The sequence below is a fragment of the Numida meleagris genome, chromosome 2 (assembly GCF_002078875.1).
Source record: "Numida meleagris isolate 19003 breed g44 Domestic line chromosome 2, NumMel1.0, whole genome shotgun sequence".
Lineage (NCBI taxonomy): Eukaryota > Metazoa > Chordata > Aves > Galliformes > Numididae > Numida > Numida meleagris.
In genome coordinates, this window is record NC_034410.1 from 53,514,398 (window position 1) to 53,531,599 (window position 17,202).

General features: G+C 38.1%; 1 protein-coding gene across 1 annotated transcript in view; it reads left to right on the forward strand.

The window, feature by feature from the left end:
- Positions 2,577–17,202, forward strand: part of SLC9A3 (solute carrier family 9 member A3) — a 58,065-nt gene continuing 43,439 nt past the window's right edge. The window contains exon 1 of the mRNA XM_021388961.1: positions 2,577–5,330. Coding sequence (XP_021244636.1) covers positions 5,135–5,330 — 196 coding nt within the window. The 5' untranslated portion in view covers positions 2,577–5,134. The remainder of the gene's footprint in view (positions 5,331–17,202) is intronic.

Consider the following 17,202-nt stretch of genomic DNA (forward strand, 5'->3'; position numbering starts at 1 on the left):
TGATTAGAACTTGAAGAAGGAGGGCTGTTACATGTGGCATTTTATAAAAGTACATAATATGATAAAAAATTTGTTAGGTATCTGGTGCTATGTAACAATATATTTCCCTTTGACATTGCCTTTCCACTGCAGATTACACAGACAGATCACACATATATAACTTCCTTTGGAGGGAGCCATCCTTGGGTGGTATTTTAGGTGAGGTTAATGTTTCCAGCTGAAAGGTACTTCTTTCTTTCCACTCCTAGTAGATTAGCTGCTAGTATAAATAAGGAGTTCATTAAAACTGCAGTAGCAACAAGAACAAAGCAGAAAAATCTCACATTCTTCCTGAAATGCCTAGCACAGTCAGTAAGACTGGCTAAAAATAGGGGATTTAGTTTAAAATGCTCACCAGTTACTGTCCTTAAATTCAATCTTGTCTTGAAATGAGTCACGAAAATCCCTCTGCCATCCTACTTCATAGCTAAATCCAATGGTCTTCATTTTGTTCTCTTAAACTGGTAGCAGTATGTGTAGGTTGAACTAATATATTGCTATTCAAAGCCAGTTTAGAGGTTCGTATTCGTCACTGCTGTAGGATAATACTCTGCAACATCACTCAGTCCAGTAACATTTGTCCATCTCTTTGCAATCATAAACTTGCACAGCTCCACTCACTGCATTGAGAGAAACTGAGACAATGTCAGCTGTTGAATCAAGTAGATACAATTAAAAATTCACATGATTTTGCACTCTTCTGGCATATAAAACACATTTGAATAATTTTTACCACATTATACAGGTATATTGGTAGAATGCCATTCACAGCATTACTATTATGTCTAATTTGCCAGTAGATACATTGTTGGAATTATGGCATAAAAGAATACCTTGGGAATGTATTTCTTTCAAAATCAAATCTTACCTATACATGTATATAGGTGACCTTAATATAGAAACAGTGTATTTTCTTGAGGAAAGTAGGAATGGTAGTAAAATGGTGGTTTACATTGCAGCTGTAGGTCTTCAAAGTCTATTTGCCTATTCTTTTCTACTTAGATTTATTTGCTTTCCTTGATGAAAGCTCAGGTTTCACAGGAATGTGCTTCTTAATTTCATCTTAGCTTAAGGACATTTGCTTGTAAATGCTAATATTGCAAGTTAATTATAACTTCTGCTTCTGAAATTAGTACTAAGGTAGCTCCAAAAGTAATGCCTCCTGTTTATTTCCATGGAAACTGCAACGGATACGAAGAGCACAATAACACTATTTAATAGAGCAGATTCTCAGCTACAAAATGGTATTTTTCAACATAGTCGCCACTATTAGCTATGCATTTTTGCTAGTGGTGAACAAGAGCTAGCATGCTTCACTTGTAAAAATTGGCACCAGCAGAGGTGACCCACTATTGCAGTCACCACAGCTGAAATGCACCACTCACCGCCTCACTGTGCTAACGCTTTGGTGTCCATAAACATTCAGCAAGTGTTGATGAATGGCAATGGGTGCAATTATTTCCACATGGAGGAATTCAATTACGCATCTTTGCTTTATATGGACTTCCATGTCAGATGCCAATTTGTCAGACTGTCCCTCTGCTGCCATCTGTCAAACAGCAACAAAATGTAATGGAAAATTAGCAGGAAGGTTCAACCTCTACTGCTATACCACCAGCATCTGCCTCTGATGTCATGGGAAAACGTAATAAAAGAGGAGGCATTACTTTCAGAGCAGCCCTTGGGCAACAGAATTTTTCAGTTTATGCTTTCTAGAGAAAACTAATAACATTTTAAATACTTCATCTGTTTTTTTATTGATTGAATGATTTGTTTTTAACTGAAATTATCTTTTACCTCAGCTTGGAAAAAAAATCCTCAAGAACTAATCCTTACCATGCACAAACCATGTGAAGGGGGCACAAGATACTACTATTTCTTTTATCTAAGTGATTATTTACAAAATATTTCTAGAAGCAACGATGTTGGAGATCTTCTAGTTACAAAAAACAAAAAACAAAAAACAAAAAACACTCAAAACAGAAAGATGATATAACAAGTAGAAATCTTCCTTTTGCAATGTTGTGAGAGAGTCAGGAAATATCAGCTGTGGTGTGATTTGTTATCTTGATTACAAACAGTACTCCAGGTCAGGCTTTTTGTTGCTGATACAAAATGAAACCACAGGAAACTATTTAAGGGATTTCACACAGAAACTTCAAGGAAATGGAATCTATGAATAAGTACTTAAATGTAAATGTATTCATCTACAAGTATACGTTCTCACATAAGTATACATATGGACTGTTGTTTTAGCATGCATTCAGATACCTACAGATGATCCATAATTACTGGTTCCTTTCTCTGCCTGCTCTGTGTTATTCTAACATACTAATGAATTGCACAAGTATTCTGATATGCAAAGTAATTTGATATTCAAACATATTGAAAAAAATCCATGAGCCATATCCATGATAGGACAAATGTCACAAATACACTTTGAACCATGAGCTTATTGCTAAAAAAAATATAGTGTTGGCATTTTAACTGTGTGGTAGACAATGTTTTGAAAAGATTTTATAGCAAGCAAATTTATGTACTGCTGTGAAAGTTTGGACTAAAGGTTTTCAAAGATTATTACAAATTCTAAAATTATCACTGGGCATTATACTGGCAACTGATGAGCAGATTAACACTAGCTTGTCTGTGCTATGACAGTATTTCCATCATTTTCCTGTTTGCTAATACTGCTTTACCTCCACTAGCAATATCAGAACTCTGATTTAACTTAGTTACTGAGCCACCACTACTGTCATGAGTTGTACATTACCTAAGGGCAATCAAGACATGATTTTTGGCTGCAGCTGCTTCAAGTGAAATGTCAGCCTTTCTTTTAAACTGTGGAAAAGGTCGACTGGAGAATGTTTTCTCATTTTTTTTTTTTTCAGTAATAAGGCTTATTTCTAACCCAGTTGTTATTTTGTGGAACTAGATTTGGGAAGAATTACATTTATAAGATGGGACACTACAGCATTTGTGGTTCCCATTTATCAGCTGCAGCTGATGTGTTTAATTGTAGTATGGTGATATGTGGAATACGGTGACACAATAAAAGCCGCGTTGACAGCTTGTTCATTGTTCTTCTAATGTCAACAAATAGGACTGGCCTTAACAGTTAGGAACTACTACTAACCACAGGTCTCAGCAACACTTACAGACCCACATACTTCCAATTCTAGTTTTGTTTCTACAGTGGCTGTGCGTCAGAGCCCTTTGTAGAACCTTTGAGAAAATGTGGGCCCAGACTCTAAAGGACATTTGGGTATCTAACTGATACTTAGAAAGATAAAAACAAGACAGGTAGGATTTTTGTTGTTAGATATGGAATTATTCTTCAGGTCTTTGCCTACAATATATCCTAAATGTAAAGGAAATATGTTACTGTCGCACGTGCTTCCTAAATATATTGCATATTCTAGCTTCAGATGTTTCCCAGGCTAAAAAAAATCCTACATAATTTCCTTTCTTTTAAGTAATGAAGAAGCAAGGTAAGAAAAACAACAACAAAATGTTTCACTGTTTGAAGAGGGCCCAATACATGACTTTGGAGAAATAATAAGCAAATCTTCAGTGAATTAATGTATAAAAATGTCACTCCTTGATTTCCCTTGCTAAGTTAGATTATGTAATAGTGAAAGACACCCTTTGTAAAAATGACATTCCGTGCAAAGTTGTTTTAAATTTACCAGTTAATTGATTTATAGAGGGCTTTACAATAACTCACATGGACTTCCAAAAAGAACATAGCTCTTTTCTCAAATGTTTGAAATAATCAAAGTAATTTCTTTAACTTCTGAGCATTTTAAAGGAAACCTTATCCTGTTCATTTGTGATCTCTTGACCAAACTGGCTTTTATGTAAATGAAACAAACAGGTAATCTGTTTCTTAATAAGTAACATATGTGGCGGAGAGCACATGGCAGTTGGAATGCTTCAGAGAATGCAACAGAGGGTAGAGATGTTGCCGCAGTGCATAGGAAGGTGCAGTTTGCTTGGACCATGCTGCATTGCTGTCTTTTTCTTCAGTGTGATGATTATCCTGTATATTGTATGCTGGTGGCATACAGTATACACTGTCCAGGACATCGGGCAAATGAGATCAGCAAGGAAGAAGACTTTGGGGAAAGGTGACAACCTTCTAAAAGACTCCACGTTGTAACAACAACAAAAAAAAAAAGAGGAACAGGAAAAGAAGGCAAGGAGCATTTTTAATATAGTATAATTTAATAATAATTTTAGTATAGTAATATTTTAATATAGCACTTCTCAACAAAGAGCTGAAAGCAAACCTAAACAGAAAGACAAACCTTTCTTGCTGGTGTAATTTCCTCGAGCACTGCTGGCAGAGGTGCTCTCTGCTGGACAGAAGTGAAAGCTCAGCGAGCCAGATCCTAGCGCGGTTTGGAGCTAACAGCAGAAAAAAAACGCACTCCCTTTGTGAGTATTATAGTACTGGGTCTGACGGAGCGGCTGACCCGTTTCGCTACACCTCAGAGGCACCCGGACGAATCTCCTCATGCAGCTCCGAGCTGAGCACGGATCCTGGACTCCGCCTTGGACGTGCCTGCGGAAGCGCCCCAGCCTTGGCCCCTAGCACCAAGAGCACAAGGTCACTTCTTTCCAACCCCCATGTGCTCAGAGCCCAGCCGGGACAGTTGGCACAACCCACAGCCTTCTGTCGCCGCCTCGACGGAGCGGAACTCTCTGCTGATCCCGAAAGGTGCTCAGCTAGGGGCAGCACCGCTGGCTCCACAGAGTGAGAAAGGCTCCACCTCCGTCCGATCGGGAGCAGCTTGATAAAGGCAGGTGCGGGAAAGCAGCAGGAACCCAGCTCGCAGCATCTGTCTATGGCCAGAGTCCCTGACCCTTTCTTGACCACAGCTTGCAAAGAAGCACCTGGGCCGGCCCGTGCAGCCGTGCCGACGGTGCCGGGACAGGACCCGCTCTGCTGCCTGCAGGACGAACCGCTGCCCCACTTCCACAGTCTCTACGATAGCGTCTCTGCGAGGAGACAAGGACCTTGCCCCCAAGGACCTCCGAAGAGGAGGGATTTCTCCGGGAAGGGGAAACAGGATTTTGTTGTTGTGGCTTGGAGATGAGACAGGTCTCTAGAATGGGGTTCCTCCTGGGACTGATGGATCTCCCAGCAGTGCTAGGACAGAGAAGCTCGGGAAGCCCTACGAATAACAGCCATCCTCAAAGCTTTGCGATTGTCTCTTTCCGATGGGATCACGTAAAGGACCCTTATGTCATCACTCTCTGGATACTTGTGGCCAGCTTGGCCAAAATTGGTGAGTCCCGAGTTGTACATTAATATGTCCTCTCCCTTCTCCTTCCTCTTTTTCCCTTCTCACATCCAACGTAAATGAAGAAAGCTTATCAGAAGTCCACTGACCCGCTTTCAGGGGTTTTACTGTACTCTGTCCTTATTTCATAATACTGCCTTACATAGCACTTAGCAGTGTGATTTTCACCTGCCCAAGGGAGTTAAGTTGTTCATTTTCAACACCTAGGACTCTGGCTTTTGTATCTGTCTCCTTATATATGGTTGCGTTCCGTGAAGCCTTTCATTGCTGTTGTTCTCAGTAAAAACTTTTTACAGGCATGAAACAGAAATTAAGCCTTATTGCTTATAGAGTGCCCAACTGACACTATGCTGACAATTCCAACTGACAGTACGTTGTCCTTTCAAATATAATTGGTAGATTTATTAGTTACCATCATCACAAATAAACACAATAAAACCAAGTTATGAACTTAGCGATCTGTTTTGCAAAGCACTGTTGAATTAGTGAAAGAAAATAAGAAAAATTATTTTACAGAGAAAGGTAACATATTTTCAGATTGTATTTTTTCAGTTGCAATAAACTAACTTTAGAGCACACAGAATTTTCTTCAAGAAAATAGAACCAATGAAAAACAATGACTTAGTCTAACTTAAATGCAGTATGTATAAATACACATGAATGCTCCAGTTCTTGTCTTCTTAACCTTGAGACACCTCCAAAAGCAATCTTATATTAATAATACTGTTTACTGAAGTAAAAGAGTGGCTGCTTATTTGGAATGTATTTTATTTCCATGATGCTATTATTTTCTATTAGAATCATATAATATCTGGTACTGAAAGCAGCCCACAAGGATATCAAGTCCAACTCCTGGCTCCGTACAGGACTATCTAAAATTTAAACCCTACGTCTGAGAGCATCGTACAAACACTTCTTGAACTTCAGCAGGCTCGGTCTCATAACCACTTCTGCGGGTAGCCTGTTTCAGTGCCCAATCAGTTTCTTGTGAAGAACCTTTTTCTAATATCCAGTCTGAACTTCACCTGAATCAGTTTAATGTCATTCTATTGGATACTTTAACCTTTTGGATCTAAAATGAGACCACTGTCTGTTTGGCTGATATTATCAGTATCGTTTCAGTTTTCAATAAGTAATCTCTAAAATCAGTAGCAACTTGATTGTATTATCAGCTGAAAATCATGCTAATATTCTATACTTGTACTGATAAGACTGATTTGGGACACCAATATCATACAGCATGGGTTTTGCATGTCACACTGAATGAAAGATATGTGCCACTGTATGCATGAGCTGTCTGTATATAAGCTAAATGCAGTGAGGATGGGTAGAAAGTACTGCCTCCACATTCAAATACATGCAAATGATACTTTTTTAAAAGGGAGGGGACAAGTTATGCGAAGGTTGTATCGTTAAGTGGTTTTCAGTGGTGCCTGCATTTAGATGCTTGCTCATAGAAACGTAAGCTAAATATTGTCAACGGAATCAGTGTTGAACTGCAAGTATTTCAGATGGCAGCTACGTTGTCTAGATCACATAGAAATGCAGTTTTGATTTAATTGACTTGGATTGATGGCTATATGATATATGGAGTAGAAAACTAGAGAAACCAGATGTGGTGAAAAAAGCAGTGACAACATTGAGCCCCTGTAAATTTGTGCTAACTAAACTTAATCAATAGACTGCTTGTCTGAACTTTCTTTTTGTATTAACTCTCTGTGTTATCAAGGCTTTGCTGCTTTCTATATGTACCAATGTTATACAGAATACTGTTAGTGCTTACCAGCCATATCAGTGCTGCGGCAGAAACTCAGTGCAGCTAACAGGACTTGGATTGTTCTATATTTAAAATGCCAAGGCTTGGAATAAGATTGTCTTGAATTAAGATGAGACATTTTACAGTGAACCATGTAGTACACCTCACCTACAAATACTTGATTCTTGGAGTTTGGGAGCTGAATGCCACTGGTTCTATTTTGAAATTATTTGTGCTTATTTCATAGCTGCACAGAGCACATCACTTTCTAGTAAGAAGAGTGTCTGTCACCAATTCTATCATTTTCCTTCCCCAAGCTCTCAAACTTCAGACTCTTCTCACATTTATAATTGCAGTCCTATACTGCCCTGTACGTTGTCTCTGAAGAAACAATGGATGGGCCTATAAATGCTCCTGTTTTCCCCACCAGCCACAAATAAGATACAGATGATCAGAAATGTACATTCACTGCCCAACTGTTGTTTGATGCAGAAAGCATGAAGATGTTCATGTAAATCAATGGGAAAGGGAAACGTAAAACCTGTCAGCCTTTTACCTGCCAGTGGGCATCAAGGGTTTTGGAAAGTAGGCCAGAAATCTTTCAGAAGATTTTGAAGGGCAAAAAAGTTGTGCAGGACCAAGATCTATAAATTTAAAAATAAGATGGAAAAGAACTGGGGAAGAAAATTAAGAACATCTGACTCTGTGTATTAGTTTAAGGAGAGCAAACACAGTGCAGTCAAAATTATGATTTTATTCTGGATTTTTTAGAGAGGGGGCAGAGTGATATTTATACAAGCAAGATTGCCTCTCTATGGCTATAGAGAATGGGAGAGAGAATTTACTGGTAGAGTGTTGACTGGCAATTGGGTTAGCAAAAGGTCATCTGGGAACTACAAGCTAGGGGTGAAAGATACATGAGAACACTTGGCCTTCTTTTGCATTAGAATAAGCTTAGATTTTTGTTATTTGATAGTTAGTTTGTTCTTTTCCCCAACAAAAATAATTCTGATTGTGATATTATAAGGCCTGGGGAAGGGTGCATATAATAAAAGATACTTGTGGCTCTTCTGGGACTTGTTACTCCTGTTGCATACATTCATAATTTAATTTAGTGCTGACAAAGTATTCTGCATTAGAAGCTGTACTGTGTGAAATCTCATAAGTATCTCAAATACACAAGGAAGTCTATAGTGTTCTGAACTATGCCCAAAAGAAGATGCTTATTTTTTATTACTATTTTTAATTTGTTTCATGTGAGGAATAATTTTATATCTTGACAAATCTAAGTAGTGACAAAAAAACTGTGGAATAAGACTCTTCAGACAGCTGGCTTTCATGAACTATAAGATACTAATTAATTAATCTGTGTCTAGTATAAAACATCTGATGCATCTCAGTCTGTTTCACGTCATAATTGATTTGATATGACCTTCTTCATTTGTAGTCTTCCAACTCTTTAAGGTTCACAGTGTTCCATCTAGGCTAATTATCTTTATTTCCTCTTTTGTTAGGCTTTCTTATCACTACCTATGAGTATCCTTATGGGGTAAGGCTAATAAACTACTCACACGTGTAAAGCTAAGCCTTAAAAACACCTTATCTGCATGAAGAAGGTACATCAGGTACATTTGAGAACCCTCCTGGTAGACTTCTTCCACTAGGTGTCTACTTTCTGGTGCCTCAGTTGTCCAAACTGAACAAGTAATGCCAATGAGGAAAAAAAAAAAAGAACAACAAAAAAAAACCAACCATAGACACATGCATACAGGCTATTTATTTATAGTTACAGAATAGATTGCTTTCAAAGTTCTCTTCGCCATGCACTCTCCTGCTTCTTTAATGGATCACAACTTGAAAATAATCATTTAATAAATACAAATATGGAAGATACAAACAGTGGGAGCAAAGTCTGTTGTAGAAAAAGCTAAAAGTAGGTGGGAGAAAAAAACTCTGAAGTAGGCAGATGACAAGGAATAATAAGCTCAGGACAAAAATCACAGAATCACACAATCACAGGATTGTAGGGGTTGGAAGGAACTTCTAGAGTTCATCAAGTACAACTTCCCTGACATAGCAGGTTCCCTACAGCAAGTTGCACAGAAAAGTGTCCAAACATGTCTTAAATATCTCCACAGAAGCAGACTCCACAACTTCTCTGGGGAGCCCATTCTGGTGCTTTGTCACTCTCACAGTAAAGTTCTTCCTTGTGTCTGTATGGAACTTTCTGTGTTCCAGTTTCTGCCCATTGCCCCTTGTTCTATTAATGCATGCCCCTGAAAAGAACCTGGCCCTATTGACTTGACTCCTGCACTTCAGATATTTATAAGCACTGATGAGATCACTCTCAGACTTCTCCATGTTGAGGAGACCCAGGTCTCTCAGCCTTTCCTCATACGTGATATGCTTCAGGCCCCTCATCATCTTTGTGATCCTCTGCTTGACTCTCTTTAGAAGATCTCTGTCATATGCTACACTTGTTCAAAATCCCAGGATGCAGTGAGAGTTTTTCTGTTTTCATTAAGAGTTGGTAACTTGTAAGATTTCTGTTTTACATCTTTTTGACTACCATAACGTTTTTCCAAACAACAGTTAATTGCTCTGCACAAAATAAACTGCAAACCACTTTTTTTTCTTTGTTTGTTTGTATTTGTCTTGGCAATGTAACCAGTGACAATGAGGCTTGTTACTGAAGTCTGAATAACAACATTTACTGCGTTAGTTCTGCCACCTTGACTATTGACCTTACAATTTACAGGTCTAATCATTACAGGCCTGCACAAGGAAAATTTCACCAGAGTAATTATCTCAGTAAGTCCAGCTTAAGCTAATTGTTACTGTTAAAATGCCATATCCATTTTTCTTCATCACTCTGTCCCATGCCTGCACAAATAGCAGTACCCATCCGAGAGATAAAGTGGCATTACAATGACGTCTGCCAACTTCTTCAGTACTCTTGGGTGAATCCCATCAGCATGCATGGCCTTGGGTATGTTCAGTTTGCTTAAGTACTCCCTGACGTGATCCTCTGCCACCAACAGTATATCTTCTTTGCTCCAGATTATCTCCCAGATCTTTGGAACCTGAGATTCCTGAAGGCCGGTCTTGCTAGTAAAAACTGAGCCAAAGAAGGCATTCAGCACGTCAGCTTTTTCCCTGTCCTGTGTAACCACAACCCCCATCTAATTCAGTGGGCCCACATTTTCCCTAGACTTCTTTCTGTCACTGACATATTTACAGAAGCCTTTCTTGTTGCCTTTAACATCTATTGCCAGATTCAATTCCATCTGGGCTTCAGTTTTCCTAGCTTAATCACTTTATTCTTGGACATGTCTATGTCTCACAGGTTACCTGTCCTTATTTCCACGCTTTGTTTGCTTTCTTTTTGTGTTCAACTTTGGTTTTGTTGATTCATACAGGCCTCCTGACATTTGTGCCTGACTTTCTCTTTGTTGGGATGAATCTCTTTTGAGTTGAGACGAGATCCTTGGATATTAACCATATTTCTTCAATCTCTCTTCTCAGCAAAACATCCTGTGAGGCTCTTCTAAGCAAATCTTTGAACAGTTCTATTTTTGTTCTCCTCAAGCCTGGGGCTGTGAATTTGTTTTTCACCCTCCACCTTCCCCTAGGTATCCTGAACTCCACCATCCCATAGTCACTGTAGCCAAGGCTGCCTTTGACCTTCATATTCCCCAAAAGCTCCTTGTTAAAGACCCGGCACAACACCTCTCATTGGATTCTCTATCACTTGGAGAAGGAAGCTACCATTCAAAGCACTCTAGGAATCTCCTGGATTGCTTATGTCCTGGTGTGGCTCTCTCTCGCACCCCATCCGTAATTTATGCTTTAGATTTAATTTTTCTACCCATTTGCCCTCCTGAATTTGCTCAGTGTGGATCAGATAAGGAAGTGTAAGAAATGGCAGGAGAGTATGTGACTGTGAAAAGGAATGAGGAAGAAGAGTACACAGCCTTTGAATTCTCTGTGATTCAAACCTTTTGCCAACTGTTTTTGTCAGTGTAGTTTATGCTGAGTCTAAAAATGTCACAAAGCCCTCAAATGATGTCACCTAGTCTTGTTGAGTCCATTGGTTCAAAAGAACTCAAGATAAAATGAACTGTAAAGTGCACTGTATTTCTAAGCTTACAGAGATATTGGTTCCCACTATGTATCAGTAGTGCTGTTACAATCAGTTTATTTTACTGAAATCCAGTCAGCAAACTACTCTAAAGTCAAGATGTAATTATTACACATGTAAGTAAACTATGTCTTGACCCAGAATATAGGGATTTGTTGAAAAATAAAACAAAAGGTCAGTGAATAAAGTCTTTATCAGGTTTATTTTCATAATGTTTTAGTTTTCCTTTATTTTCCTAGACTTTAAAATATTTAGATTCCATGATCTGAGATGCTCAGAAATTATTCCAGTTTCTGCATGCCTAGGACCCTTTGTATTGTCTCACTTATCTGAGAAAGGAGTATGTTGTTAACACCAGCACTCCTGTGGAGAATGTTAAGCATGTTGGGATGGGCTAAGGAAGAAACTGTGAAATGCATACGTAACAATTCAGCTAATTTTGACTCTTAGAGTAAAATTTTATTCCTTTAAAGAACTCAGTACCCTTCCCTCCAAAACAAACTGAAAAAACAAAATCCCATTTAACTCCAGATTTCTCCTGATGTTTTAGCAGTAGCAAAAAGTGTCAGCTACTTAGAGAAAGAAGTAATTTGGGTATTGTTTTAATTAAAGAAAAAATGTGAGAATAGGACTTCTGTTGGCGATTCTCTGTGTCCATCTCTAGTAAATACTGTCTTAGGAAGAAATGTTGAAGATTGCTTAGTAGAACTTTATTGTAAGTATTTAACTGAAAATGGAATGAGAGAATCAGATGGTGGAGGTATTACTGGATCTTGCAAAGCATAAATTACCAGCTTTGTCATAATTACAATGTTCTTTAAAAGCTGTTTTCATTAGCAAGCAATAATATGAGAAATGATTTTGCATTGTGACTAGGAAGACTGGACTTAGCTGCCTTCCCCTGTATCCTGATAAAGATAGCAAGGAAATATATATATTTGTGTTAAATTTCTTGCTTTACTGTGATCTCAGAGGGAACTGGAATAGGTTGGCATCCTTATAAAGGAAGTGCATGCATTTCCTTCCTGGATATATCTTTTCATTAGCTATCTTAAAGAAGCAAAGCAATTACACAGAAATGCTATAAATTTATGCTGGAAAAAGTGTTACATAACTGAGGTGCCTTCATTTTGATCAGATACTCTGCTTTCTCTTGTCAAGTTCTGTTTAGTATATTTGTTAGTAAGAAATGTTAAGAGGTGTAAAATCACTGCCATCTTAGCCACAACATCTTTTGAGACATCCTTTTAGGCAGCTGAAAATAACCTTTCCATCATAGCATTCCTTAGCATTTCGAGTCCTATGAACAACTGAATGAGCCATTTCTTTATTAAATTTATGATTTATAAATGGATACCTATCTCCACATTCTGTTTCTGTTCTGCTCTTGTATCTTATTCATCCTTTTCCTGTCTTTCCTGCCTACCTGAAACATACATCCCTCTTTATCCTCCCCCCCTCCACTCTCCAAGTCTTGTGAGTCTCAAGTCTGAATTATTTAGAGTAAGGAAGAAGATATCAGGACAGTATAATTTGACAAGATTCAGATTACATCCCCTGACAAATAGGAAATGTGCAGTGAGAACTTGTATGAACTACATAAGAAAAAATCTCATTTAAAGAATGATCCTGAACTGAATACAGTTCAGGCATGCATACCTAAGAAAGGATCTCTGCCATCAATTATTTTCAAGCACCTGCGTGCAAACTACTCTGCATTCTCTGCAGAACAATGGAATCTTTTTAATACCGTAGTCAGGTTTGTTGAAAACATTGATTTACTGTCTTCAGAGCTGAAGTCACTTATTACTAAGAGTAGTCTACCAAACCCCAAAGTGACTGTAAATCTGTCATTTGGTAATGTAGCAGCAGACCACTGGTGGGCAAGTAGTTAAGTGCAAGCAACAAACCCTTTCAGATATATAGAAGTTCTTCAAGTGAAAGTTTTTGTGAGGTCCTCTTTATGTTTGTGAAATTTTTGTGTATTAGAGATCCTTAATAAGAAAGCTGATTTATGGTTTATAATGTGTGGTTTGTTTATTTGATGTGGCAGTAAAAAGGTGGTGTTTCCTGTTGTTTTCACTTGTACCACCAGAAGTCTATCAGAAGTTAATAAGTTTCACCACCAGTTAACTTTATGTTTTGAATTCAAATACAACACCTCTTTTCCTCCTATTTTAGTTACTCTATTTTAAGTACTCTGAAGTAATGGAGTAATTGGTAACTGAGTTATTCTGTACCTTCTGTTTGGCTCTTTCTATTCCAGGATGAAATGCTCTGTGTCCAGAACACTCCTTATTTCTAATCTATTTCTTTTCTAAATAGTCTTTTTACACTTTCAGCAGACTGCCTGTAATTTCTCTCATCTCTCTGCAGTAGTTCAGATAAATTAATGTCTCAAAGTATTAAGGGTTCTAATCATTCTTTACCTAGTTAAGAAGTGACACCCATTTAGATTTACTGACTACTAAAAGTCTCTGTAAACTGCAGAGCATGGCTGATTGGTCATGTTGTAATAATTTGATTCCTCTTATAAAATACCTTACAGAGTATGAAAAGAGTGACTTGATACCCAGTTGGCTGCTATGTAAAGTACTGTGAAGTCATAAATACTGAAACTACCTACAGGATGACAGGGAAGAGTCGAGATAGAATACAAGACCTCAAGTGGAAACACTTTTAATTAAGGCACGAATATTTAATATTTCATTGTGGAAGTAAAAGAAAACGGAAAGGTGTACTGAAAGTCCTATGGGGAAGCAAGGCTTTTAAGCAGGTGGATCCAAGAGTTTTCTGCTTCCAGTAACTGAAAATAGAAGTTTCTTCTTCCAAGAACTGAAAATAGAAGAAATCATTTTGGATTCATTAATACGTGCTGTGTGCGTTCTTCAGCTGTTATCTATTGAAAGACAAAAAAACTAGGCCTTTTGTCAACCTCTAATGTTATAAAAACTGTAATCAAACATCAAGAAAGAAAATCTCCAACCAGATTTTGTACTGTTTTGCAAAAGCATTTGGTTATGGTTTTCTCTTCAAAAATTGCTAATTTTTAAAAACAAAAAGTAGAAGTGTTATTGGTCAATTTGCTTCCAAAATTGGAGCTTGTAGGAAAATATTAAATATTTAGAAACCTCTAATGGTTTTGAGCCACTAAGATTGTATAATGGAAATCTCCCAAGTGTAAACAGATGGGGGGACTTGTCCAAACACAAAATGGATTCTATGTTAACTATTTTGTCATAGTTATAATCTTCTAACTCATTGAATATTTTTGTATTGTTTTAGTGTTATAATGGTATTCAGAAACGAAAGATGAGATAACATAGAATAACTCTAGGGTAATGTACTAGTACAGTTGTTATGTGATTGTATAACACATTTAACAACTAAGTATCGTTCCAGTATGTAGTTATTACAATTCTCATATTCCTGGGGGGTAGTAGTATGGGTTAGTGTATGGATGTAGATTTTCAAGCCTTGACATTTTAGGTATATATAACTTTACTTAACTAGTTTGAATGGTAGTTCTTCTGTTCTGTTCTGATGCATAGCCTAGACACTCTCTAGAAGAGAGTACAATATATGGTGGCCATACAATTCATGATAGCTATGCTGTTATGAGTAAAAGGAAGGAATGATGAGGTGTCAGCATAAAGTTTAACTCTCCTCTAACCTGGGTGCTTTCTCATCAGAATGGCTTCAAAGAATCATAGAATCATAGAATTAGCTAGATTGGAAAAGACCTACAAGATCATCCAGTCCAACCATCCACCTACCACCAATAACCCCACTAAACCATGTCTCTCAACACTATATCTAAACTTTTCTTGAGCACCTCCAGGGACGGTGACTCAACCACCTCCCTGGGCAGCCCATTCCAGCGCCTTCAATTTTCTTTTACTGGTTTGTTTGAGCTGAGACACCCTCTTTTCTGCCTTCTCTTTTCTGGTATAACATTTTAATCTGTAATTTCAAACAACTTAAATCATTCTCCAGGATGAACTGATATTCCAGAAAATAGTATTACTTGTCATGTATGTGTGGTAAGATATGCTAACTGGTAGTAGGTACCTGATTCAGCAGCAACCTATGTAAACTTGGAGGTGGTGGATATAATTTTCCTTATTTCCTGCAGAACAGGATGGTTGATTTTCTTCCTGCAGATTTCTCTTCCACCCACAACTGTATACAGAACTGCACACTTCTCTAGTTCTTCTCTAGACAATGTTGATATCATTGCTTTTTTTTTTTTTTTTGACTTAACTGAATTGCGGAACTGGTACTGTGAAATTGTATCTCAGTTTCCCAGTTTCTAATAGGATTTTCCCAAGAAGAGACTCTCATTGTTCCCTTTATGAAACAACTACAAAACAAAAATCAAAACTAGAGCAGAGTTATGTGGGTGGATATTCTGTAATTACAGTACATCCTTTCTTTACAGAAAGGAACAGGAAATTTCTGAGTCTATGACCGTTATGTCCATAGTGATCTCCTATTGATCTCTTATATGATGTTCCATTCCTAAGTTCCTTTCACTGCACAGCTAGCTGTGTAAGTTCTGACTCAGGCTATGAGCACATTTCTACTGTTGAACTGTTAGTTTTGTCAAGGTACATTATTTGGAGCGCATGGCAACAGTCTTTTTTGTTTAGTTATCTGTGTAGATTAGTTCCCATGGATGATCATCAGTGGAGGTTAGTGCTTTTGTTTTCTAAGTAGAAATATTGCCTAAATATTTTGTTTAGTTTAGTGTATTTCTATAACACTTGCTACTGTAGATGTCTTGTGGAAAAGCAATGATAAATGTATTTATAGACATAAGTTATATGCACAATCTTTCTAGTGTAATAAGCTGAGTGATGTGGTCTACATTTAAATAAAAAAGAGTTTGTATTAATCAGTGCATTGATCTATTCCATAAAGAAATAGGATAGAATGTACTGTGAGAGAAGGAGCAGGATGGAAGCTACAGATGGGAGTGTTATTATGTACATTGCATAAAAATGATGTAATTTGATTGTGGGGAGAGGAGGGAGGAAGTTGTGTTGCCATCCAGAAGGATGTTGACAGGCTGAAGAAAGGAACTGACAGGAACCACATGCAGTTCATCAGGGAGAACTGCAAACAACCGCAGGCACCTGTACATTGTGGGATTGACCCAGCTGTAAAGAAGCTATGCAGAAAAGGACCTGGGATTCCTGGTAGAAAGCAAGATGAACATGAGTCAGGAATGTGCACTTTTCCACTAGGAAGACTTACAGTATTCTTGGCTGCTTTATGCAAAGTGTTGCTAGCAGGTCAAAAGAGGTGATCCTTCCCCTCAGCACTGGTGAGGCCACTCCAGAAGTAAGATGTCCGCTTCCTAGGTTCCCAGTACAAAAGTGATGGAGTTACTAGAGAGAGTCCAGCACAGATGAAGGCCAAAAAGATGATCAAGGGACTGAAGCATCTCCGCTATGAGAAAAGGCTGAGAGTATTGAGACTACTGAGAGGAGACAAGGCTCAGGGGGAATATTTTCAGTGTATATAGATCCCTGAAAGGAGGATGCAATGAGGATGGAGCCAGGATCTTTTCAGGACAAGATGGGCACAACCTGGAAAAGAAGAGGCTCCTTTTAACATCAGGAGACACTTCCTTACTGTGTGTGTGATGGAGTACTGGCACAGGTTGCCCAAAGAGGTTGTGGAGTCTCCATCCTTGGAGACAGATATTCAAAAGTTGTCTGGACATTGTTCTGGGCAGGTATCCCCTGTTTGAGTAGGGGCGGGTTGGACCAGATGAGATCCCTTCCAACCTTAACCATTCAGCAAGTATGTGATCCTGTGGCTTCTGCAACTTGTCTTAGATAGCTTCTTACAAGATGAATTATTTTGTGAAGATATGCATCACAGAAAATATGCACAGCTTTATACTGAATGGATAATAAATTTATATATTAATTCATTTCTTTTTTATGTTC